This window comes from Artemia franciscana, chromosome 2 (genome assembly GCF_032884065.1).
Source record: "Artemia franciscana chromosome 2, ASM3288406v1, whole genome shotgun sequence".
Taxonomy (NCBI): Eukaryota; Metazoa; Arthropoda; class Branchiopoda; order Anostraca; family Artemiidae; genus Artemia; species Artemia franciscana.
The window spans coordinates 26,699,572-26,723,961 of NC_088864.1; the positions used below are offsets into that span (position 1 = coordinate 26,699,572).

The window sequence follows — 24,390 nt, forward strand, 5'->3', positions numbered from 1 at the left end:
TGAACTTAAATGATTGAGGATAGCTCTAAGGGGATTTAAAATACGAGCGCCACAATGGGTGTAAACGTATGAAGCAATATTGATTTGAACAAATACTTCAATATCTACCTGTTGAACTATTTATCAGCAAAAAAAAATGCTTTTTAATTTGATAATACAAAACAGATTAAAACTTGAAGCTATCGCTCTTAGAGTCGTCCAGTTTTTCAAGAAGTTCTTGAGGATTGACAATAATATCCCTTTCATTTCCATAGACATCAAACTCACATAGACCATTATCGCGACCAGTCAAACTATCTAGCATGGCGTTATGTCTTGGCAATATTGGCAAATGTCCAACATTTCTTGTAGCTCGTTCTTCATTCATCATGCTGATGGGAATATGAACCCCATACAACCTTCGCAACTGCTGCATTCGGAGTTGCTTTTCATTGTGAATTCCCTGAAAATAACAAGAGCTAAGAGCCAAGAGATCATATGGTATAAGCTCTAGCAAAATTCTATGAATCAACAGATTAATTTAAAAGGAAAATAAGAGGCTTAATGCCGGTCAGGATTTAAAATAAGAGCTCTGAGTCACGATGTCTTTTTAATATCAATATTCATTAAGATAGATTACCCACTCATATGTTATAAATACCTAATTTTTTCCTCTCTCTTTAGCCCCCCCCCCCCGATGGTCGAATCTGGGAAAACGACTTTATCAAGTCAATTTGTGCAGCTCCCTGACACGCCTACCAATTTTCAACGTCCTAGCACGTCCAGAAGCACCAAACTCGCCAAATCACTGAACCCCTCCCCCAACTCCCCCAAAGAGAGCAAATCCAGTAGGGTTCCGTCAATCACGTATCAAGGACATTTGCTTATTCTATCCACCAAGCTTCATCCCGATTCCTCCACTCCAAGTGTTTTCCAAGATTTCCCCCTCCAACTCCCCCCAATGTCAAAAGATCTGGTCGGGATTCGAAATAAGAGCTTTGAGACATGAATTCCATCTAAATATCAAATTTCATTAAGATCGGATCACCTATTCGTAAGATAAAAATACCCCAATTTTCACGTTTTCCAAGAATTTCGGTTCCCCTCCCCCAACTCCCCCCAATGTCACAGGATCTGGTCGGAATTTAAAATTAGAGCTTTAAAGCGCAAGATCCTCCTAAATATCAAATTTCATTAAGATCTGGTCACCCTTTCGTAAGTTACAAATACCTCAATTTTCAAAATTACCCCTCCTCCCCCAACTCCACCAAAGAGAGCAGCACCGGTCTGGTTATGTCAGACACGTGTCTTAGACAAGTTTTTATTCTTCCCATCCAGTTTCATCCTGATCTCACCGCTTTAAGTATTTTCTAAGATTTCCGGTTCCCCCCAACTACCCCCCCCCCCCCAATTACGCTAGATCCGGTTGAGATTTAAAATAAGAGATTTGAGTCACGAGGTCCTTCTAAATATGAAGTTTCATGAAGATCCTATCACTCCTTTGCAAGTTAAAAATACGTCATTTTTTCTAATTTTTCAGAATTACCCCCCCCCCCCCCCAATAGAGCGGATCCGTTCCAATTATGTAAATCACGTATCTAAGACTTCTGCTTATTCTTCCCACCAAGTTTCATCCCGATCCCTCCAATCTAAGCGTTTTCCATGATTTTATGTTCCCCCACCCCAAACTCCCCCCAATGTCACCAGATCCGGTAGGGACTTAAAGAGCTTTGAGACACGATATCCTTCTAAATATCAAATTTCATTGAGATCCGATCACCCGTTCGTAAGTTAAAAATACCTCATTTTTTTCTAATTTTTCAGAGTTCCATCCCGATCCCTCCACTCTAAGTGTTTTCCAAGTTTTAGGTTTCCCCCTCCCAACTCCCCCCCAATGTCACCAGATCTGTTCGGAATTTAAAATAAGAGCTCTGAGACACGATATCCTTCTAAATATCAAATTTCATTGAGATCCGATCACCCGTTCGTAAGTTAAAAATACCTCATTTTTTCTAATTTTTCAGAATTAACCCCCCCCCCCCAACTACCCCAAAGAGAGCGGATCCGTTCCGGTTATGTCAATCATGTATCTAGGGCTTGTGCTTATTTTTCCCACCAAGTTTCATCCCGATCCCTCCGCTCTAAGTGTTATCCAAGATTTTAGGTTTCCCTCTCCCAACTCCCCCCCCCCAATGTCACCAGATCCGGTCGGGATTTTAAATAACAGCTCTGATACACGATATCCTTCCAAAAATCAAATTTCATTAAGATCTGATCAACCGTTCGTAAGTTAAAAATACTTCAAATTTTCTATTTTTTCCGAATTAACGGGCCCCCCACTCCTCCCCAGATGGTCAAATCTGGAAAACGAATATTTCTAATTTAATCTGGTCCGGTCCCTGATACGCCTGCCAAATTTTATCGTCCTAGCTTACCTGGAAGTGCCTAAAGTAGCAAAACCTGGACCGACAGAATTTGAATGTCACTTGGTTAATACCAAGTGCCATAAAAAGTCAGACTGGATCTTAAGAAAACTAAAAGAAAACCTTTTTTTATTAAATAAAAAAACTAATTTTTTTGGCTGAAAGTAAGGAGCGACATTAAAACTTAAAACGAACAGAAATTACTCCGTATATGAAATGGGTTGTCCCCTCCGCAATCCCTCACTCTTTACGCTAAAGCTTTTCATTGTTTTAAAAAGTAGAATTGTGGCAAAGAGTCAAACTTTAGCGGAAAGAGCGAGGGATTGCGGTGGGGACAACCCATTTCATATACGGAGTAATTTCTGTTCGTTTTAAGTTTTAATGTCGCTCCTTACTTTCAGTTAAAAAAAACTAGTTTTTTTTATTTAATTTCTGAACGTTTTTGAATTAATGTATGTTTGATTTTGGCTCTCCGTACATAAATTATTAAAATGAATTTGCATATTAATGCAAATTTGCAAAAAAAAAATCCCCTTAAAACGTCGGTACACTTCCCAATAACCGTTAATGTATGTAAACATTGATCAACGTTTGTAACTTGCAGCCCCTCCCCCAGGGACTGTGGGAGAGTAAGTCATCCCCAAAGACGTAGTTATTACGGTTTTCGACTATGCGGAACAAAATGGCTATCTCAAAATTTTGATCCGTTGACTTTGGGAAAAAATGATTTTTTTGATCCCCTTATTGGTCCCTTAAAAAGGGCACTAGAACTTTTCATTTCCGTTAGAATGAGCCCTCATGCAGCACTCTAGGACCACTTGGTCGATACGATGACCCCTGGGGAAAAAACAAAACAAACAAATAAACACGCACCCATGATCTGTCTTCTGGCAAAAAATACGAAATTCCACATTTTTGTAGATTGGACCTTGAAATTTTTTCTATAGGGTTCTCTGATACGCTGAATGCGATGGTGTGATTTTCGTTAAGATCCTATGACTTTTAGGGGGTGTTTCCCCCTATTTTCCAAAATAAGGCAAATTTTCTCAGGCTCGTGACTTTTGATGACAAAGACTAAATTTGATAACACTTATATATTTAAAATCAGCATAAAATCCGATTCTTTTGATATATATTTTAGCATCGAAGTTCCGTTTTTTTAGAGTTTCGTTTACTATTGAGCCGGGTCGCTCCTTACTACAGTTCGTTACCACGAACTGTTTGATCTGCACATGTTGTTTCGCATCTAATATGTGTCATCTAGTTCATCATTTTAACATTTAACACCAGAGGACCAAGCTTTGCTTGGTGAAAAGGAAGATAGTTCTTTTTATTGTCTTTCTCAAAACAAAAATGACTCGGAGGCTTCGGTCACTTTGGTTCTGCCCCGTGTGTAAACAACAGAAAAACTTGATCAACCAAGGACTGACATCTGCAGAAATTAAAGATATTTTGAGGGGTGAAATTCAAACGTCATTTAAGGCGATGGGGGACAAGTTTTGCGCTTTACTAGAGCCTATCCAACGGAAAGTAGCTGAAATCGAGAAAGACCTGAAAAGAAGTGCACACTTTCCGACGTCCAGTATTTTACCGAGAACCTAATAGGAGTGAAGTGTCAGAGCTTGGAAAAAGCCTCACTGAAAAATTTGTGAAAAAGGACGAGGAAATCAGTGTCAATAGCTCGAACTTAAGTTCAGTTTATGTGTCAGATTTTGTGGAAAAACAAAAAAACCTGATCGTGTTTGGTTTAGCTGAAGACGCTACTTTGTCATCTCGTAGACAACAAAACGAGACCGATTGTAAATTTTTCAACGACAAGCTACTAGTACTTTGCCCTGCGAAATGTAGCTACTCAGTTAGACTTGGTAAACATACGCCTGGTAAGATCAGGCCTATTAAGTTGATGTTTAAGACACCGGTAAAACGAGATACAGCTTGTTTCTTTCTGATGTCCGAGACTGCTAGTATCAAAGCTACATACCCCTTGTTCAAAGTCTCTCATGATCGTACTACCATTGAACTGTTGGAAAAAAAGAAGTAAGACGCCCTGAAACAGGAGCTGAAATCGAAACTGGACGCTGGTGAAACTAACTGGGAAATAAAACGTAGCAAAAACGGACTAACCCTCGTGAATAATAACTCTTTTCGTGAGACCCCAAATAGCTACGCGAGCATGGAAGAGTGACTCGCTAAAAAAGCTGAAGTGTCTGAATGATAAATTGTTGGTGACATATACAAATGCAGACTGCATGTCATCTAAATGGGAAGAGTTTAGTGAGCTAATAAAGCAACGTAAACCACATTTAGTTGTTGTTACCAAAGTTTTACCAAAACATTTCAGTGACCCGTCTATTTATTTTCAGCCGCTACCACAATATAATTTAGTATCTAATAATTCAGCTAAAAGAGGTATTTGTATGAATATTGTTGCTCAACAGAGAGGTTTTGAGTTTTATCGGCATGATTATGCTAAGGCCGATTATGAATCAATGCGAAAATTTATTTTGTCTATCAATATCATGTATGAACTAAAAAATAATCATGTTTCTCTGGACACCGCGTTTGATTTTGTAAAAAAAAAGTGTTGAGGGAATGTAGGGATAAATTTGTTCCTTTGGTGAAGAATTTTTCCAGTTGTAGAAATAATCCTAAACTTCCGAGACACATACACCAAGCAATACGTGAAAAAAATAGTCTTTGGCTTTCGTATATTGAGTCACGACATTGTAAAGTAGTCAGACAAGGGCATTTGGATACTCAGTTGCAAGAGGATCCAGGTGAATGGCATGCGTACTCACTAGCGAGAAACAAGGTCACTTGGCTTCTTAGGACTAATCGTGAAGAGCCTGAGTCGCATATTATTCACTCAAGCACCGCATCACCTAAAATATTTTGGAAATATGTAAATAGGAATAAGCCTAACTTTGCACCATCTACATCTACGTTCACTCATCAGGATACACAACAAAAGATTGATAGTGATTGTGAGAAGGCTCTTATTTTTAATCAATTTTTTTCTTCAGTTTTTGTTAAAACACAGCCAATTCATTCAAATGAAGCAAATTTTGCATCTCAAGTAGAGTCGATTGCATCGTTGGACATTCTTGTTCCATTTGATGATTCGGATTTCTCATTGACTGGAGTTTATACTATTCTTATAAAATTAGATACGTCTAAAGCGCTGGATATAGACGGTTTCCCAAACATAATGATAAGACAAATTGCTCATGAAATTGCAGAACCCCTAACTTATATATTTAACTTATCTTTGTCGCATGGACTGTGTCCTTCAGGTTGGAAGAAGGCCTTGGTAAAGCCACTTCACAAAAGTGGCTCCAAGTCAGATTTTAAAAACTGTCGGCCAATTTCAATTACGTCTATTTTTTGCCGAGTGATGGAAAATTTATTTTTTTCACGCGTTCAAAAATATTTTGATTAAAATCATCTTTAGAATCCTGCTCAGCATGGTTTTCGAAAAAATAGGTCTTTTAATTCTCAGCTTCTTGAGGTTATTTTGGATTTTCAATGTTTTGCCGATTTAGCCATACCCTTTGACTGCATTTATGTCGACTTCTTGAAGGCATTCGACGAAGTTTCAATACCCATCCTTCTTAAAAAATGTGCAGCTTATAAATTGGGTAAAAAAAACAATTGCATTTATTGCTGATTACCTAAATGGAAGAACTCAGCAGGTTGTTGTCTGTGAAGCTATGTCATCCTCAATTGATGTGTTAAGAGGAGTCCCCCAGGGTCCTGGGTCTAATTTTATTTTGTCTATTTATTAATGACTTGCCTTCCTCTGTTCAGCATTCTACTGTCAAGATGTTCGTGGATGATATAAAACTTTATCTACCAGTACAAGACCAAAATGATGTGCAACTTTTACAGGAGGATCTTGACTCTCTAACTTATTGGTGTGAATCTAATTCCATGTTCATAAACCTTTCTAAGTGTGTTGTTCTACATTGTGCTCGTAAACTCCCACCTGTGCATACTTACCAGTTAGTAGTAGTAGTAGACAGGTTTAATAGCAAAAACTTGACAACTGTCGCTGATTTGTGTTTCTTTACAATATATACAAAATCAAGCTACACTTGTAAATATAAATAAAACTATAAATATTAACTCTTATTATACATTTTGACGAAAACCAGGACGAAAGAATTACCATATTGGTTTGTTCTTGCTTTAACGGGAACTAACTTATCTTGCTTTCTTGTTCTTGATGGTAGAGGTTGATCAGGTAGAATGTCACAGTGCTGAGATTTAGAAAGCAAGTACTTTCCGAAACTCATTATCAGAGTTTCGTACCGGTTTTGGAGTGACGGCAGTCCTGGCACTTCCAGAGCCTTTTCGTAGGGGATGTCACGGCGGCCCAAGATGGTCGATACCATTCGCTTCTGAACTGATTCAAGCTCTTGACAAAGATACACTGTCCTCAGTGCTGAGGGCACCCAAACAGGACACACATATTCCAGAATGGGGCAGACATACGCTATGTATGCATACTTAATACTCTCTGTGTTTGCACTGAACCTACGCATACCGTTTAAAGTCTGTAGACTAGCGTTTGCACTTTTAACCACGTTTTCAATATGTGTGGCAAAGCTGAAGTCATTGGAAAAAGTAACTCCAAGGATCTTGATACTGTTTGCTAGAAGGAATGGAACATTTGGCTCCATAACATCACTTTTTAGCGGGTTAAAGCGCACTATCTTCGACTTGTTCACATTAATCTCAAGATTTAGCTCCGCGCACTCTTTTGTGAAAACACTGAAAAAATTTGAACTGAACTGTGGCGTCACAACTCTGTTTTGTACTAAATATTTCAGGATAAATGACAGGTCATCCACGAACTTGTAGCAGTCGTCATAGTCAGCTATTATCATAGTCAGTGAATCCCTTCCAACGAAATAGTGCGTGACCTTGGCATTTACTTTGATACACAATTGAAAATTGATAAGCATGTTTCGGAAATTGTAAAGAATGCAAATTATCGTTTGTCCTCTATAAAGAGAAGCTTTAGTAGGTTTAACCTTCGTAATTTCTTACTACTATATAAATCAATGGTCTGCCCTCTTCTTGAGTATAATACTTCTATTTGGTTTCCATTAAGTCTAATGGATGAGCATAGGATAGAAAAGGTTCAGAGAAGGGCCACTAGATTGGTCCCATACCTTCAGCACCTTTCCTATCTGCAGAGACTTTCTAGGCTTCAACTCCCGTCATTGAAGCTTCATAAAAGTTGCAGTGACCTTGTAAATGTGTTTTGTATAATTAAAGTAGTGGATGATGTTGATCCAAATTATTTTTTAATTTTAGCCATTATTACTCTACTCGTCAGCATGATTATAAATTATATCCCCCAAAACCACTGAAAAAAATTGGTCAATTATCTTTTGTTAGTAGTTGCCAGACCATGGAATGGTTTGCCTTTGGAGGTTGTTGAGGCAGGGAGTGTTCGAATTTTTAAGAGTGCATTAGTAAATAAGCCTTTTTATTTAGACGCTTTTGTTGTGTAGTTTTGTGTTATTTAGAAGTTTTTGCTGTTTAGTTTGTTGTTGCCAATTTACTTTGGATTTGTATTATGATTTTGTGTTTTGCAACAAGCATTGATGCTTACCGCTATTTGTATTAATTAATAAATAAATAAATTATCTTATTATGAGCCATATTATTGAATGAACAATAATCACCAAGCAAAGCTTGGTTTCCTGATATTCAAACTATTATTCTTATTTTTCTGCTGCAACGCGCAGCATTCAATGCAAAGCAATTAAGGATCCAAGACTCACTTCACCGTTATCAAACAAGAAATTCTTTTTCTAGAAGCTTGTAATCAACTGATTTGTCAACAAACCCATTGCTTTCTGCAACTGTTTCTGCTTATGCTCAAGGCTTTCAGCCTTCAGGGGATCTCTAATTTAAGTCAGCAGACAATTTGTGAAAAATACTAATAGGAAAAGAATTTTCCCTAAGTTTTAACCTTTTTAGATCATTTTTTCACATTGGAGAATACCAATTTTTAGAAAAAATCGTAATTCTGTTTGCAAGAAAAAATTTGCATATATATGTATATACAATAATTACTTACTTAGTAAGATGGATATTAAATTAACAAAAGACATTCCTAAGTCTTTTAATGTATATATGCTACATAATTGTGTCCAACAAAAAAAGTGCAAGACAAAACCTGCTCATGAATTAAAGCACTGAAATAATGTTCCAGTACTTTTTCAAAGAAGAACAATCTAGGAACTACTGGTTTTTAAAAATTCAAATGTAGAATATTCTAGAGCATTTATATTTATGGAAATGTATCTGTTCCTACTGCATTAAATAGAGCCAGTTTGTTTAATTTCGAAAATAAATAAGAAGTGGTCAATATGTTAATCTGGTCTGAAAATCTAAAATGGACTTTACCTTAAAAGCATTGGACTGAAGAGGATGTACAGTTTCTAAGGTATCCTTGGCCAATGGCTGACTGAAAAAGAAGAAAGAGATCAGTAACTGACATTGGTATGACAAGGTTGCTAATCTGATTTCTAGACATATATGTATCTAAGGACTGCAGGCCTTCTTTGTAAGCATTCAAAAATTAATCATTGAATTTGTAACTTTTTTCTTAAATAACAGTAAAACCACATCACTAAATAATGGTGGACCTTTTTCTTTAAGTCATACATAATCTTTTGGTATTTGGATGTACACTATTTCCTTAGAAAATCAAAGTTGATAAAAAAAAAACTTGTGTGTTTAATTCCCTACTCTTATGACAAAAATTCGGAAACAAAGCAGGGGAGAAGGGTTTGGAGGGGCATAGCTAACACAGCTTATGGTAACTATAATGAGAAAACAATAGAAAAAATTGAAAATAATACACCCCCCCCCCCAAAAAAAAAGAAGTTAAACAAATTCAGAACTCAACTTCAATTAAGGATTGTATTCACTAGAGCTTGTGGAAAATTTGTGGGCTTTTTAAAGACCAGAAAATGACTTGCAATTAACTGAAACAAAATACATCCCAACTATTTTTTTTTCTTTTATAACTTTGATAAAGCTAAAATTATTAATACTTTCTGGAATGAATATCAGTACATATTAAATACTGAATCATTTTTTCTTTTTAGTAATTATGGCTATGATGTTGATTTTTTTTCTTTATTTTATAAGAAATTAAAACACACATCTCAAAATAAAGATTGTTTTCATTAGGCCTAAAGTGCAAATTAACTTTTGGTCTTTAGATGGCTCTGGGGGCATCTGACTTGCTCCTCTTTTTGATAGTTTTGCTTGTTTTTAGCTTTACCTGATCATTTGTTAGTAATTTATGTTTAATTTGGTTTTATTTATCTATTGATAGTGATTTATGATAGTCTTACACAGAAAAAATTATTTGACTTTATTTCTGCACATCTTTGGTTTGATGTAACTGTACTTTTCTTTGACAAATTTCTTTTGCACAAAAATGTTTTCACAATTTATTGAAAGAAAATACACATTGAGTGCTATGATGTCTAGATATATTGTGTTTGGCCACTTCTAAAGAAAACAAGCTTAAAAAAATAAAAGTAGTAAAATCTAAATCCTTATTTTATGCTATTTCACTACCATAGTTGATTTCTAACAGCAAACCCCAGAAACCCCCCCCCCTCTCCCTTGATGATCCCAAATGTAGCCTTAGGATCTTACCAGAAAACTGAAAGATAATATTTTATCCATGTTTCATTGTGATTTACTCAGGGAATACTAAACTTCATCAAGTTGAATTGACTCTGCAGAAACTCATTTAAGCAAAGAACCTATGACATATCATGAGATTGAACCAATGGAGTAATATATTATTAGGGATAAACCTGAGACCATCAGGTGGGGTGGTGGTGGTGCAGTCAGAAGTGACCCTGATATCTCAAAATAGCATAAAATAAGGAGTGTAATAACACTACTTTTTGTTTTGCACACTTTCTTCAAAAGTGGCCAACCATTACACATTACTCTGTGTTTATCTTTTAGAGAGCAAACTAGCCTAAGTGATAGAAGGAAAAATTTACTACAAAATTGGGGTCTTAATTTTGAAGTTCATTTGGTTGTCAGCTAGCCTGCAAATATGTCAGTTGATAGGAAACATTCTAATCAAATCAATCTATTTGAAAGCTTTGAGGTCCACCTTAAATGTAATCTAGCTAAAATAAAGCCCTTGTAATTACCTGCTAGGTATAGGCCCATTAGATGCACCTGAAAATTACTTACATCATTTTCAAATGCAGACCATTAAATTTTACCCCCAGCCCCAATATTAGTCTATAGTTAGGTCTAATCAAAGGAAACACTATAAAACTCTGAAATCCTAATAATAATTACTTATATCATTCCCAAAGGGGTAGATATTTTACTGTTCATACAATTGACTTCCAAATAAAGTGAATATACCACTGGATGCTTTTTTGTATACTCTTTCCAAATATAATAACCTCTTTTGCTGCAAATGAATTTTACCTTAGCCCTATATATACCAATTCAGGGTATATATTTGCACATTAGGGGTAGGGGTAAAGTTTATTTTTGATGCAAATAAGAGGTAAGTTTAAACTTGACCCTTGCCTTTAATGTGCAAATATATACATTGAATTGGTAAAAATAGGGGTGGAGGTAAAATTTATTTGTGGTAAAACTGATCATTATATTCATAAAGAGCCCCAATATTAGCCCCAGCCCCAATATTAGTCTATAGTTAGGTCTAATCAAAGGAAACACTATAAAACTCTGAAATCCTAATAATAATTACTTATATCATTCCCAAAGGGGTAGATATTTTACTGTTCATACAATTGACTTCCAAATAAAGTGAATATACCACTGGATGCTTTTTTGTATACTCTTTCCAAATATAATAACCTCTTTTGCTGCAAATGAATTTTACCTTATCCCTATATTTACCAATTCAGGGTATATATTTGCACATTAGGGGTGGGGGTAAAGTTTATTTTTGATGCAAATAAGAGGTAAGTTTAAACTTGACCCTTGCCTTTAATGTGCCAATATATACATTGAATTGGTAAAAATAGGGGTGGAGGTAAAATTTATTTGTGGCAAAACTGATCATTATATTCATAAAGAGCATAAAAAAGCACTGAGTGGTTTGCTCACTTTATTAGGAAGTCAATAATATGAACAGCAAATATCTACCCCTAAAGGTACTTTGCTTTACTTCAAAACCCATGGCACTTCTAATGTTCAAACAAGTAGACCAAATTACAGAACTTAGTGAATTTTTCTGTTTTTTCATATCTTGATATTGCTTCTTTGCCAGTAAATCTATTTGAACAAAAAAGTGATGTATGACAAAATGCATGGGAAATACATAATTTGTGCTATATATTTGCACACTAGGGGAGGGGAGAAGGGGGGAAAGGTAAAGGGAAGTGCTTTTAGCAATGATACAGGCAGTTCATGATTTTTGAGAGTTGTTTTCAGAATCTCATTTAGTTTCCTTTTGAATGAGCCTAAATGTAGGCTAATACCCAAGCCCCTCCTAACAGGCAAATATATAGCCCAAATTATATGGGTACTAAGTGAAAATTCAACAGTGTAACTCTTTTTTTTCCTACTGCTTGTTTACTATAGAATTAATAAGAAACAAAAGGATGATAGGATAGAAAATCATTTGGTACAATTCTAGTTAATTGACTTCTTGCTATTTCAGAAAGGGTTTAGGTTAGGAAAATGAAACTTTCAGGGATGGGTCTACAGGCTAAAGCATGTCCCGGGAAGGTAATTTAAAGTAACTACCTCTACTCCTTCTCCCTCTAGAGGGCCCTGACCTTTGATGACCTTTAAAAATATGTGTCTTGTAAAAGTGAAACCTTGCAAATTAGATCTTCTGCTTAATTGAAATACAACAAAATTGTTTTCAGCTTCATAACTTTGCTCAATTCCACTTTATAAGGTTTTGAAGATATGCAAATACATTTCCTAAATTTTGAAAAAAAAAACATTGATATGGCTCAAAATTCTACTCAAGTAACAGGAATTGCATTTTGAGAACTAAAGGCAAAGAAAAAGCAACTAGGCTAGTAACTGAAAATTAAGGTAAAATGTTGTTTTGTCAAATTTCAATAGGTATAGACCTGTCATGTAGGCACATTTCAGGGCCCTCTAGAGCGAGAAGAGGTAGAAGTGGGTACTTTAAAATATCTTCCCAGGACATACTTTAGCCAGTAGACCCATCCCTGAAAGTTTCATTTTCCTAACCTAAACCCTTTCTGAAATAGCAAGAAGTCAATTAACTAGAATTTTACCAATCATTTGAGTACATATAGCTTGAGCTACAAATTTTACAATTGGTAGTGAGGTTGGGGGTAAAGTGAGGCAAAGCATATTTTGGAATGATAAAGGCTAACATAAATTAGTATTTTTGAATAATTTTAAGTAGCCTGGCTTCCAAAATCTACTGCATTTCTTTATGGGGAGTGTGACCACTACTTAATCACCCTATAATGCTTCTTGTATAGCACTGAGTGAACTCTAGTGCAAAGAAAGGGCTGAAGAATCCCTTTAGCTTATGTATAGGATACCCTAGAATAAATATTTTCAATTTTTCGCTTTGAAGGCTACTTTTATCTAGAAGAATCCTTTTTTTATATTATTCATTTACCCAAGATCCATTTTATTTGTCAATCCGTCCTCATTCAACATATTTAACCTGGGTTATCTTAATTTATATTAGGTGAAAAGTGAATTGCACTTTGACTTTTCTATTTCTTCCAAAACGAAATTTTTTAACAGTGTTTTCTCGAAGGGCTCCGAATGCAGAAATTTAAGTAAAAAAAGAAAATTGCCCGAAAACGAGATCAGATTCTTGTTAATTGTCCCTATTTAAAGCATTTCAAAGATTTGCCAAAGACAACATTATGATTGAATTTTGTATGTTTATCTTTATTATTTGAAACTGTTTACATACTTAGAGCTTTACAATAGGTCAATCTCGCAGTCGCGGTGATAAAATGATTTTGGGAATTACGGACGCAATTATAAATGGTCAGAAGTTGAAATTCCTCAAGGACTATTTACATGATAGAAATGTTAAATGCTGTTGGAAAAAAGTATTACCTGAAAGAGGAGTTCCCAGCGGTCAGCATTAGGTCTTGATATATTCAATATTGGGTAATATGGCAATAGCTGCGTTTTTGATCACCGTTTTGCTTTAAATCTGGTTTTGATGGCCGGCATGTTCACCATTGTGCATATTTTCATTTTTGCTCGAGTAAAACTCTTCACGGCAACCAGTGATGTCAAACATCTACAGCGAAAAGCAATAGAACATCGAATTTTGATTAGAAGGACGTTGGAAGATCACTTTGGAATCAGCCTAGATACAATTTCAAAAATAAAAGGGACAAGCATGAGCTAGAAGTTTTACACTCTGAAAATGGCTACTTTCAAGTAAAAAATGAAGGTTTGAAGATACTGATAAATTAACATAGAAGTCCCATATTTTGAATCTTCATTCAGTATATTTGAAAGAGATCATTGCTATGGGGAATTTAGCTTATATGCCTGTTAGCACACCTACTGAATCCCTACTCAAATATTTTCAGAAATATATATAAATATTACCAATGATGGATTATTCATCAGTAACATGCAGAACGATCTTCAGATCTATATTCAATTAGATTTTATTCAAAATACTGTAATGAGGATTGCACAAGGAGAAAGAAGCACAACTCCCGTTTCGTTTCTATTAATAAATTGTAGATTGGTTTAATTTTCTAAGGAAAAATTGTACATTCAGATACCAAAAGATTAGATATGACTTAAAGACAAAGGCTTACCATTATCCAGTGGTGTGGTTTTACTGTTATTTAAGAAAAAGTTACATATCCAATAATTATTTTTTTAATGCTTACAAAGAAGGCCTGTGAATAGCAACATAGGCGTCTAGAAATAAAATTAAAAACTTATCATACCCATGTCAGTTACTGATCTCTTTCTTCTTTTTCAGTCAGCCGTTAGCCAAAGATACCTTAGGAACAGTTCATTCTCTTTAGTCCAATCTTTTCAAGATTAAATCTATTTTAGATTTTCAGAAGAGATTGACATTTTGACCACTTCAACATTTCATGTCTTTGGTACTTTAAATTTTAGTTTAATTTCAATATTAAAATTGCCTTCGTCTTGCTTGTTTGTTTAAACGGAGCATTTCACTTGAAAACTTGAACATGGCTAAAAAAATGAGAGCTCGGCAGAGCCGTTTCGAATGATAGTCTCTAATAGAAGTTATAAAACTTTGTTTCCAGCTCTAACTTTGTACGTTCTGGATCAAAGACAATTTGGAGCCTTTTTTGGTCCCAAGCAAGAGCTCTGCACAAATTTTAAAAATGCAACATCATATTCATCGAACCAGCGCAAAACACACACTCTCTACAAAAAAAGAAAAACTGCAGCGGCTAGACATTGGTGCTTTTTCGTAATATATCTAAATCAATAGTACAAAAATAAAACCAAAATGACAAAACCAGACTGTTGTTCCTGCAACGCAATCACAACCAACTTTTAAGCCAAAAGAATATAAATTTTAGGAAATAAGGAGGGTTTGGTCACTCATGGCCCTGCTCCCAAAATTCAAACACTCATTTGAAGTTTACTGAAAAATACATGGATTGCTTAAGTTGAAAGCTCTATTTAGTCGACTATTTTTTGTATATTCTTAAAACAAAATATCAAAGTTGAAACAAAATCAATATCATGATTATTTTGTTTTCTGTTATCTGACTTTACATTAGGTAAAGTGACATTTTCTTAAGACTACACATACGAATCCGGTATACAGCTTTTTCTACGTATAAGACAAATGTAAAGAAACTAAAGATTTACTTTAGTATGAAAATGAAATATGTACATGTACATACACAGTACAAAACAAATGGAAAGAAAGAAAGTAATATTGATATGTGTAGAGAGGTAATTACAATTTTTTTTTCAGCAGTTTTGTAAAGCGTACAATGTAAATTTCAGGTTCTTGCATTAAAGAAATCGTTTAGGTATAATCTTAAGATCAAAATATTGTTTTATTTCACAATCCATTGATTTTAAGTGGCAGAATGTAGCTAATAATATGTTTTTAAACAATGGGAGGGGTCTCCAGAAGGCTTTGACCACCTCAACTCCATGAAGTCAGCCCTAAAAATAAACCGTCACCACCCGTTAACAATAACGGTAAGAATATAAAAACATTAAAAAGCAATGAACAAAAAGTTGCTTGAAAACTAAAACAAAATTATAGGTGTTTTGAAAGTGCCAAAGATTTGGCATTCTCTGGCCGAATTAGCAACAGTATTCTGCGTAATATGACACAGAAATAAGGGATTGAAATCAGATCTTCGTCCTGGATTATGTAAAATTATAATCGTTTGAGAGGTATGGTCTGTCAATTTGAGCGATCTGGTTATATCTTGTTGTATTTGTTGTATCTTGTGAAACAGAAAATAATTTTGCAATGCACGCACGTTCATCATGAATTTTTACAACATACTAGCCGTCTGCACTGAACCGCATTAAAATAAGTCATAGAATCCCGGTAAGCGCAAAGCTGCTATTGCCTGTTGTGGGGGTGTTTTTCTGTTTTCAAGTCATGGTTCTCAGTTTTACCGGAAAACTCTTCATAGTGAATACGAAGGCGGCTTCTGAGCTTATATTATTGAGCTAAAACTCAGCTACCCCTGAAAGAAAGCTTATGAGTTGATTTATGTCACAAGAGATCTCTCGGTCATGACCCTTCAACTCATGAAACGCATTTGCTAGCACAGCATATAAAAAAGTTGACACAGACGCACAGTCAACTTCTTAGCACGCATCTCAAAACGATAGCAACTAACCACGGGGTTGGCTTGTTCAACTAACGTTTGACCTCTGCCTCAACTCCTATGTCTTTGCTGTTGGAAGCTAGCACAACTCCTTTATTACTGTACCATTGAATAATGGTTACGTTTATCTCTGAGTGCATATACTTCACAAAAACTTCTTCGCCATTATTTTTCATTTTGAATTAAATGTATTGGGTTGTTGGTACCCAATCAGTTTCTATTGTAACCCCAGGCACATTTATTTTTATTTTAGCCGGCATGACCAGGAGCTTGATAGAAGTGAAAGATCTGTCAAAATAGAGATATGTGCATTCTGGCACGGTTTTGGAAAAGGCTAGTACAACTGCAACTGGTAAGCCATTTACTGTAGATTGTCTCCCGAAGTTTATCAAAGAAAAAAGAAGCGATAAATTGGATAAAACACTTATGTTAATGGAAGGTGCAGTAATAAGATGAGTAACGATCATGATATAAATCTACTAATAATATACTACCGGAAATCCACTAGAAAATCGTTTCGAAATCTGCTTTTCTAAATATGATCAACTTTTGATTAAAAAAAAATATATATAGAATAGCTAAAGAAAATAATTAAACAACCAATCATAGTGATATTTAACTAAAATGAAAAATACAGAAAACCATAGTCAAATTAGTTCTTACCCTCCTCGATCACAGAATTTGAAACGAGTGTCCAGAAACGAGGACGGGGTTTTCGAGGCTCCACGAAAGATATTTGTTCCACCCATTTGCTGGCAAAACATTTATAAAGTCTAGAGTTGAAAGATTACACTTTATTTTTCGCATTACTTATTCTTAACACTTGCATTTTTTTTCTTTTCTTAGCTTTGCTGTTTTTCATCTCAAAATTAAACCTTTATGAGTTATAGAGGGCTCAGACGGCGTTCGTAAGGTTCGTAAACTCGTTTGTAAGGTTCGTGAAGTTGCTTCGTTAAACTTCATTAAAACTTTACGTGAGCAAATATGAAAGTTAAAACTTTAGTTAACTTTTTTTCGTAAAGTTGACCAATGGGAAAGAGTTTCAGAGCAAAACTTTTAAACCTATTGGGAAATGTGGAATCTGGAAGCTGAAGATATACCAGGCTTCTCAAGGAAAACACAAAGACAGGATATGCATGGAAAATATATTCAAAGAGATTAGTTATGTTATGACTGTTATCTACCCTCAGTTTGGTGGTCAGTTTACAGGTGAGTTCAACACTACTTTTGTTGTGTGGCTGCACTGTAGACCATATATCAGATGCTATAATATCTGTAAAAAAGCAACTATTGCCCACTTATTCCTTCAAAGCAGGGGAAAGCAGCAGTGGGGCCCAGAGGTCTTTATGGGTAACCACTTATTTGAGAGGTCATCACTCCAGGGACTGATAGCCCATCCTTGAAATCTGAATGATCTCTTGATAGAGTAATGACCTATTCTTGAAATCTGGCTGACCTCTCTATGGACTGATGATCCAGTCTTGAATCTGAGTGACCAGTCTGAAGAGTGATGACTCTGACTAGGCCATCACTCCACAAAAATATCACCCAGATTTCAGTAGTGGGCCATCAGTCCCTGGAGTTGTGACCTGTTAAATGAGTGATAACCCAGAAAAACTTGTGGACCTCACTGGGAACCAGTACAAATCCTTATAATTTTAGGTACCATACTCCAAGTGTTGTATTTTGGCTTGTCTAGTACATGGCATATTACCTCACTATTAATTATTTGAACATAGCCCTTTTCTGAATGGCAGACAAGTCTACCCCAGACCCACACATGATATAGAAATAGATTATTTGTAGCATTTGACATACCCAGTGCATACTCTTTGCATTATATTTCCAATGTTTGGCACACCATATGCTGGCCTAAATAGGCCTAGTTTTGGTAAAATTCTAGTTAATGGACTTCTTGCTATCTCAGAAAAGGTTTAGGTTAAGAAAATGAAACTCTCAGGGATGGGTCTACAGGCTAAAGTATGTCCTGGGAAGGTATTTTAAAGTACCCACCTCCACTCCTCCTCCCTCTAGAAGGCCTTGAAATTTGCCTACATAACAGGTATATTACCAATTGAAATTTTGAAAAAACAGCATTTTCCTAAATTTTCATTTACTTGTTGATTTTTCTCTGCCTTTAGTTCTGAAAATGCAGTTCCTAAAAATAGATTATTTGTAGCATTTGGCATACCCATTACATACTCTTTACATTATTATTCTAATGTTTGGCATACCTCATGCCATATGCTGGCCTAAACAGGCCTATTTTCTGAACCATAATATAGGCTAATTTTTAGTTGAAAAAAAGTAGAATGATTAGCCCAATGCATATATTATATAGTCTATGTTTGTTGAGATTATTGTTTCAACTGGATTTTTAAGGTAAAGTATGGGTAAAATTCTACTTTAGCTATTAATAGCTATCATAGAAAGAGGTTAGGAAAATGAAACTTTCAGGGATGTTTCTACAGGCTAAAGTACATCCCAGGAACTATTTTTAAGTACCCACCGCCACTGCTTCTCCTGAAATTTGCCTACATGATAGGTCTATATCTTGATTCTGCTAATCAATCCCTCAACCCTAGTAGCTGTTAATTGAAGCAACTGTGGCAAAACAAGAACTGAAAAACCAAAGTAACAGGTGGCAGAATACATTGGAAATATATAATTTGGGCTATATATTTGCATATTAGGTGGGTTAGGGGTAAATTTTTGTTGTTCATATTTTTGACTTATAAATAAAGTGAATATACCACTTGATGCCTTTTTGTATGTTCTCTTCAAATATAGTAATTGCTTCTATTGCAAATTCAAATTTAAGCAATTTTTGACCTAACCTAACACATTTTGGCTCTGAAAACATAGTACATCATTTTGTCAAAAATGACAAAAAACACATACTTTAATTGAAAATTTGGTGTCAAGGAAGAAGAAAACATCATAATATTGTAAACTTTATCCAACTTAATTTTGGAAAATCAGTGCTTGTGGATTATAGAACATTCAAAAATGGATTAATAATGAAACAGTAAGGTTGAAACCAATTGTTTTAAGCTTCTTTTATACCCAAAAACTAGAAATATTTTGGTCATTTTCAAGAGCTCAAGAAGTGCTTAAATTTGAACTTGCAATTGAAGCAATTATTATATTTGTAAAAAAACATAAAAAAGGCATCAAGTAGCGTGTTCACTTTATTTGTAAGTCTTAAAATGTGAACAACAAAAAAATTACCAATAATTATTATAGAGCTGCATGATTTTCCCCTGGGTATGTAGGCTAAGTAGAAGGTTACTTACACCTGATGCTGTCCCTACTGTTTTTACTTGGTTGGAAAAAATCCAAAGAAAGTTCCTGTTGAAAAGGAAAGAGCCCAAAAGTGATATTGGATTTATCAAAGCTTGGAGGTTTGTCCCTTCAGTCTGTTTAAAGAAAACAGATTCATAAACAGCTTTGTTCATTTCAATCTTAAGGGTGACCTACATCTGTGACACTTCATTAAATGGTTGTAAATGGATATTTTTATTTATTCGTTTGTCTTGTTTGATTTCTTCATGGTTGTTTTTTTTATCTTTATATTGATATACATTTCTTACAAATTAATTAGTCATACCACAGTTCCATTTGCAAGTGTTGATCTACCTCCCAACCCCTGGTCTCCAAATTGCATATAAATTTATTGAAGCTAGGAAACATAGAACTCCTGTCTGTTTAAAGAAAATGAATGGATATAAGTAGTTTTTATTATACTAAAGCCTTAGGGCCAAGACAATTAAAACAAAACAATGAAGATTAACTTCAAAATACTTGACATTATATAAGTAGGCTATTAAAGTCACAAAGAAAAACAAATCACAAAATTTTACTTCTGTGCTCAGTTGCCAACCTGTGTAATTGCCCTAGATTTTTAAACCTTGCAAAACATACACCAGCCATCTCTCATGACCCACTTTCTTGTCTATTTATCAACAATTCATTGAAAAGGAAGGACCACCTTACTTGCATTTCTTCATTTGTACTTATATTTAATGGGTTTAAAAGAAAGTTACTATGGCTAAGTCAGTAGGCCAGTAAAGGACCTGGTGGTCCTTTAGCCAAGAAGTGCAATAGGAAGCTAGAGGCAAGCCATCCTATGCTTTTGCATGCCCTTCCTGCTTACTCTCCCCTGATTTCTCTAAGTTACCTTTTAAAGTTGGGCCAATTCTGGCTGAGGTTACAGAGTCACATCACTGTCCTAGACCAAATAAACTGTTAATGCCATGAATTAAATCTGTGCCCCTTGGACAAAGGATTCTCAACCTAGAGTTTCAGCCACTTAGCATGGAACACAGAGAACAACAATTCTTAGCATGTGACCAGAGAACAACAATTATTTGAAACAAGAAAATATTGAAAAAAAACAACCCAAGTCATTGTTGCTGTGATGTTCACTACTGTCCCATAAACAATAAATAATTTATTTAGACAAATTAATTTTAAGACAGATATCAACAAAACTCCATCAGGGATTGTATTTACTTAAGATACAATCAGCAATATGAATGCTTAGTTTTGTGATATCCTAGTCTTGAAATAATAAAAAAAGAAAAATTATATGTTCTATTTGTTTTCCACCAGCTACTCTCTAAACTTGGTACTTTTTAAGACAAGTTTTTAGCAAAGCAAATGCAAAGCTTTATTGGTGTCCTATATCATCTCTAAAACAAACATTAAAATGTATCAGATGTATTTTGATATAAGATGCCTCAAAGACTTTTAGTCAAATCTGTGACATGAAGGGTCAGGCTTTCCTTCACAATTCATACAACATGTAATAAGAACAACAATTCATATTTTTTTCACAAAAGAAGAAGCTTGATTTAAAAAAATAAATATATTTTTAACAGGAAGCAAGTGATATCAATGAAATCAAACAAAACGAAAATTCATGGAGAATAAATAATGTCTGCCATATATTTAGCCTTTAAGGAGGTGGCATACAAGAGTATTCCTAAATTTAGAAAATCCAGTGTTATGGCTTAAAGTTCTACACAAGGAATTGCTACAGAATTCTACTAAAGGAAGAACTAAGGAAAGAGAAAAAGAAACTGATAACCAAAAATTAAGGTAAAATGTTATTTTGTCAAAATTCCAATAAATATAGACCTATCATGTAGGCGAATTTCAGAACCATATAGAAGGAGAAAGAGTGGAGGTAGATTCTTCAAAATACCTTCCTGGGACATGCTTTAGCCTGCAAACACATCCCAGCAAAGGACAATAAACCAGATCACTATTTGAGTAAATCCTCCTAATTTCTGTGATCTGACATTGCTGAGACTCAGATGATAAGCCTGTTTTGTCAACAGCAAATTAGAGGTTATGATGATGGCTTGACATCACCTTGACAAGACTAGAAGCTGACTAGGAGGAATGGCAGGAAGTCTCTCTTGAGTATAGCAAATTGTAGTAGAAATCAGTGGTTTGGAATTTAGTTTCAATATTTTGCACTAAATATCTAGGGTGCTATAGGACTTAATTCTTAAAAGGATTTTTGGCACCACTGTCAACTTCACAAGCAAATAGGAATAACCGGGGAATCTTGATATGCTTGATCCTTAAAGAAAACAGAATATGTAACAAGCTCTTATGCCTCATCAAAGTATACTCACACCCTGAGCTCCTTACTTCTTCAAGACTTTTTCTCTGAAATATGAAATGCTTCAGAAATTTGAATAGTTTGCTCTTCAAATTGCACGTAAAGTACAAGGCTCGTGTGAGCGGTGAAAACTTTACGGAAACACACTTTTTGAACCACTTTACGAACGCCGTCTGAGCCCTCCATTAGTGAAATAAGCGATAACTATCACAAAAACTTTCTGAAAAATATGAATGGTATATTAAGCGCAAAAAACATATTAAAGAACTCAAAACTTGGTTTGGAGGGACATTTCTTTTACAAATCATTCTGTAAGGGAGTGTCTACAGACGGGGACGTCCGGTCTTAGGTCAGGAAGATAAAGCCTTTTGAAAGCTAGTAACAGGTTAGTTGCTGTACATTTTTTTTTAATTAGACTTCTTGCTTAATTAGAAGTTTTAGAACGTGGTTTAAGGAAAGAAGGAAACGTTGACATCCATATAACTGAACAATAAGAAAGATATGACTGTTTTAAACTGTGAAAGCGGATTATCAGAATTGGCCAAGGAAAAACTTATTTGAGCTTTGTTACGATACCAAGGCTTCTACATAAATTCATTTAATCAAATCCATATGATGCTGAAAGATGAATCTTCATCAGGAAGTACGGTTTCAATCAAAACCGTAGAGAATTCGTAGCCAAACGATACTTTTAACACGTCAATCTGAAATATTGTTTTCATTGCGTCTCAAATGACACCCTAGCCATCAGGAGAGTTTTAGACGACAGCCCACCTGAATAGTTGTGCGGTTGTACAGAGCCCACAGTTTGGGTTGTCCTGCTTCTTCTTTCTTTTTTTCCTCTGTCCTGCTGATGTGTCCTGCTGATGTCAGTAGGACAGTTTCAGTAGAAAAGTGTTGACCTCGGGCCCAATTGATGGGCCAAAAGAAAGGGTAGACGCCCATATTAGAGTGAGATGAAATAAAAAATGCAACAGTTCGTGGTAACGAACTGTAAGTAAGGAGCGACTTGGCTCAATAGTAACCGAAACTCTAAAAAACGAAATTTTGATATCCATAGATATATCAAAATCAACCTTTTGTACCAATTCCAAATATCTAAGATTCAATAAGTTCAATTCTACCTATCAAGAGTTAAGAGCCTGAGAAAATTTGTGTGATTTTCGAAATAGGAGGAAAATATTCCCTAAAAATCAAGGAATCTTGATAAAATTGCACCATCAGATTCAGCATACCTGAGAACCCTACTGTAGAAGTTTCAAGCTCTTATATACAAAAATGTGGAATTTCGTTATTTTTCCCAGAAGACAGATCTGGGATGAGTGTTTATTTGTTTTTTTTTTCTTATCTGAGCGGTGATCGTACAGAAATAATGGTCATAGAAGATCTAGAGAGGCTCATTCGAACGGAAATTAAAAGTTCTAGGGCTGTTTTTAAGCGACAAAAAGATTGGAGGGCAACTCCCCCCATCCATTGCCCATTTACTTTCCTAAGTTATATGATCAAAATTTTGAGATAGCCATTTTGTTCAGTATAGCTTAAAAATCAAATAACATGTCTTTAGGGGTAAAATGAAAACAGTCCGTGGGGCGAAGCATGTAAGTTAAGAAAATCGCCCATTGCTTACGTATAGTATTTGTTATTGGGAAGTATACAGACATTTTTCGGAGGATTTTGTGCTTGGGGTGGATTTCCATTGGGACAATCTTTCTTGGGGAGGGAAGTTTCTGCAGGGGGGGGGGATTTTCGAATGAAAATTTGCACTGGAGGGATTAGACAGAAATCTAATGCGAATTCTTTTAATTGTATTACATTCTCTTTGCCAAATCAATCTTGGATCTGGATATGTTCCGGAGGAAATATCCGGGGGATATTTTCCACGAGTTTTGATTTCCAGAAAAGATTTCTACGGAAGGGGGCATTTCCGGAGTGATTAGAAATTAAAGTCTTTTCAAATTAAAATATGCTAAAAGGATGATTTTTCAGGCTGAATCGTCCGCAAGAAATTATACGGGGAGGAAGGATTTTCAGTGTGGATAGAACTCTCTAGAGGTGACTTGACGGGGGGGGGGGTTGTATCTTACATTGGATGAAATTTTCACGGAGGAATTTTCCGTGAAGGGGGGTGATATGTTTCATAGAGGCTGAGCCAGATTTACATGCATTATTGGAAAAACGAACAGAAAATAAACAAAAAACAAGTTTTTAACTGAAATTAAGGAGCAACATTAAAACTCAAGACGAACAGAAATTATCCCGTATGAAGGGCGCCCCTCCTCAATACCTTGTTTTTTATGCTAAAGTTTGGCTGTTTGTCCCAATTTTCTTAAGAAGGGCTACTGAAACACAGGGGCCATTTAATTAGAATAAGAAACTTTTTGAAAGTGCTAACAGCTTTAGCGTAAAGAGCAAGGTATTGAGGATGGGACACCCTTCAAATACGGAATAATTTCTGTTCGTCTTAAGTTTTAACGTTGCTCCTTAATTT

At 35.3% G+C, this 24,390-nt stretch overlaps 2 protein-coding genes across 2 annotated transcripts in view; one reads left to right on the forward strand and one right to left on the reverse strand.

The window, feature by feature from the left end:
* Positions 1-119: 119 nt before the first annotated feature.
* LOC136039404 (uncharacterized) lies at positions 120-13,194 on the reverse strand. The gene is made up of 3 exons (XM_065723127.1): positions 13,057-13,194; positions 8,826-8,886; positions 120-442 (listed from the first exon to the last, which is right to left on the reverse strand). The coding sequence occupies exons 1-3, from the start codon at positions 13,095-13,097 to the stop codon at positions 167-169; spliced, it is 378 nt and encodes a 125-aa protein (XP_065579199.1). The 5' UTR covers positions 13,098-13,194; the 3' UTR covers positions 120-166.
* Positions 13,195-17,282: 4,088 nt separating this feature from the next.
* Positions 17,283-24,390, forward strand: part of LOC136039408 (glutamate receptor ionotropic, kainate 2-like) — a gene marked incomplete in the record, with an annotated part of 174,727 nt that continues 167,619 nt past the window's right edge. The window contains 1 exon segment of the mRNA XM_065723135.1: positions 17,283-17,476. Within this exon segment, the coding sequence (XP_065579207.1) occupies positions 17,404-17,476 (73 nt within the window).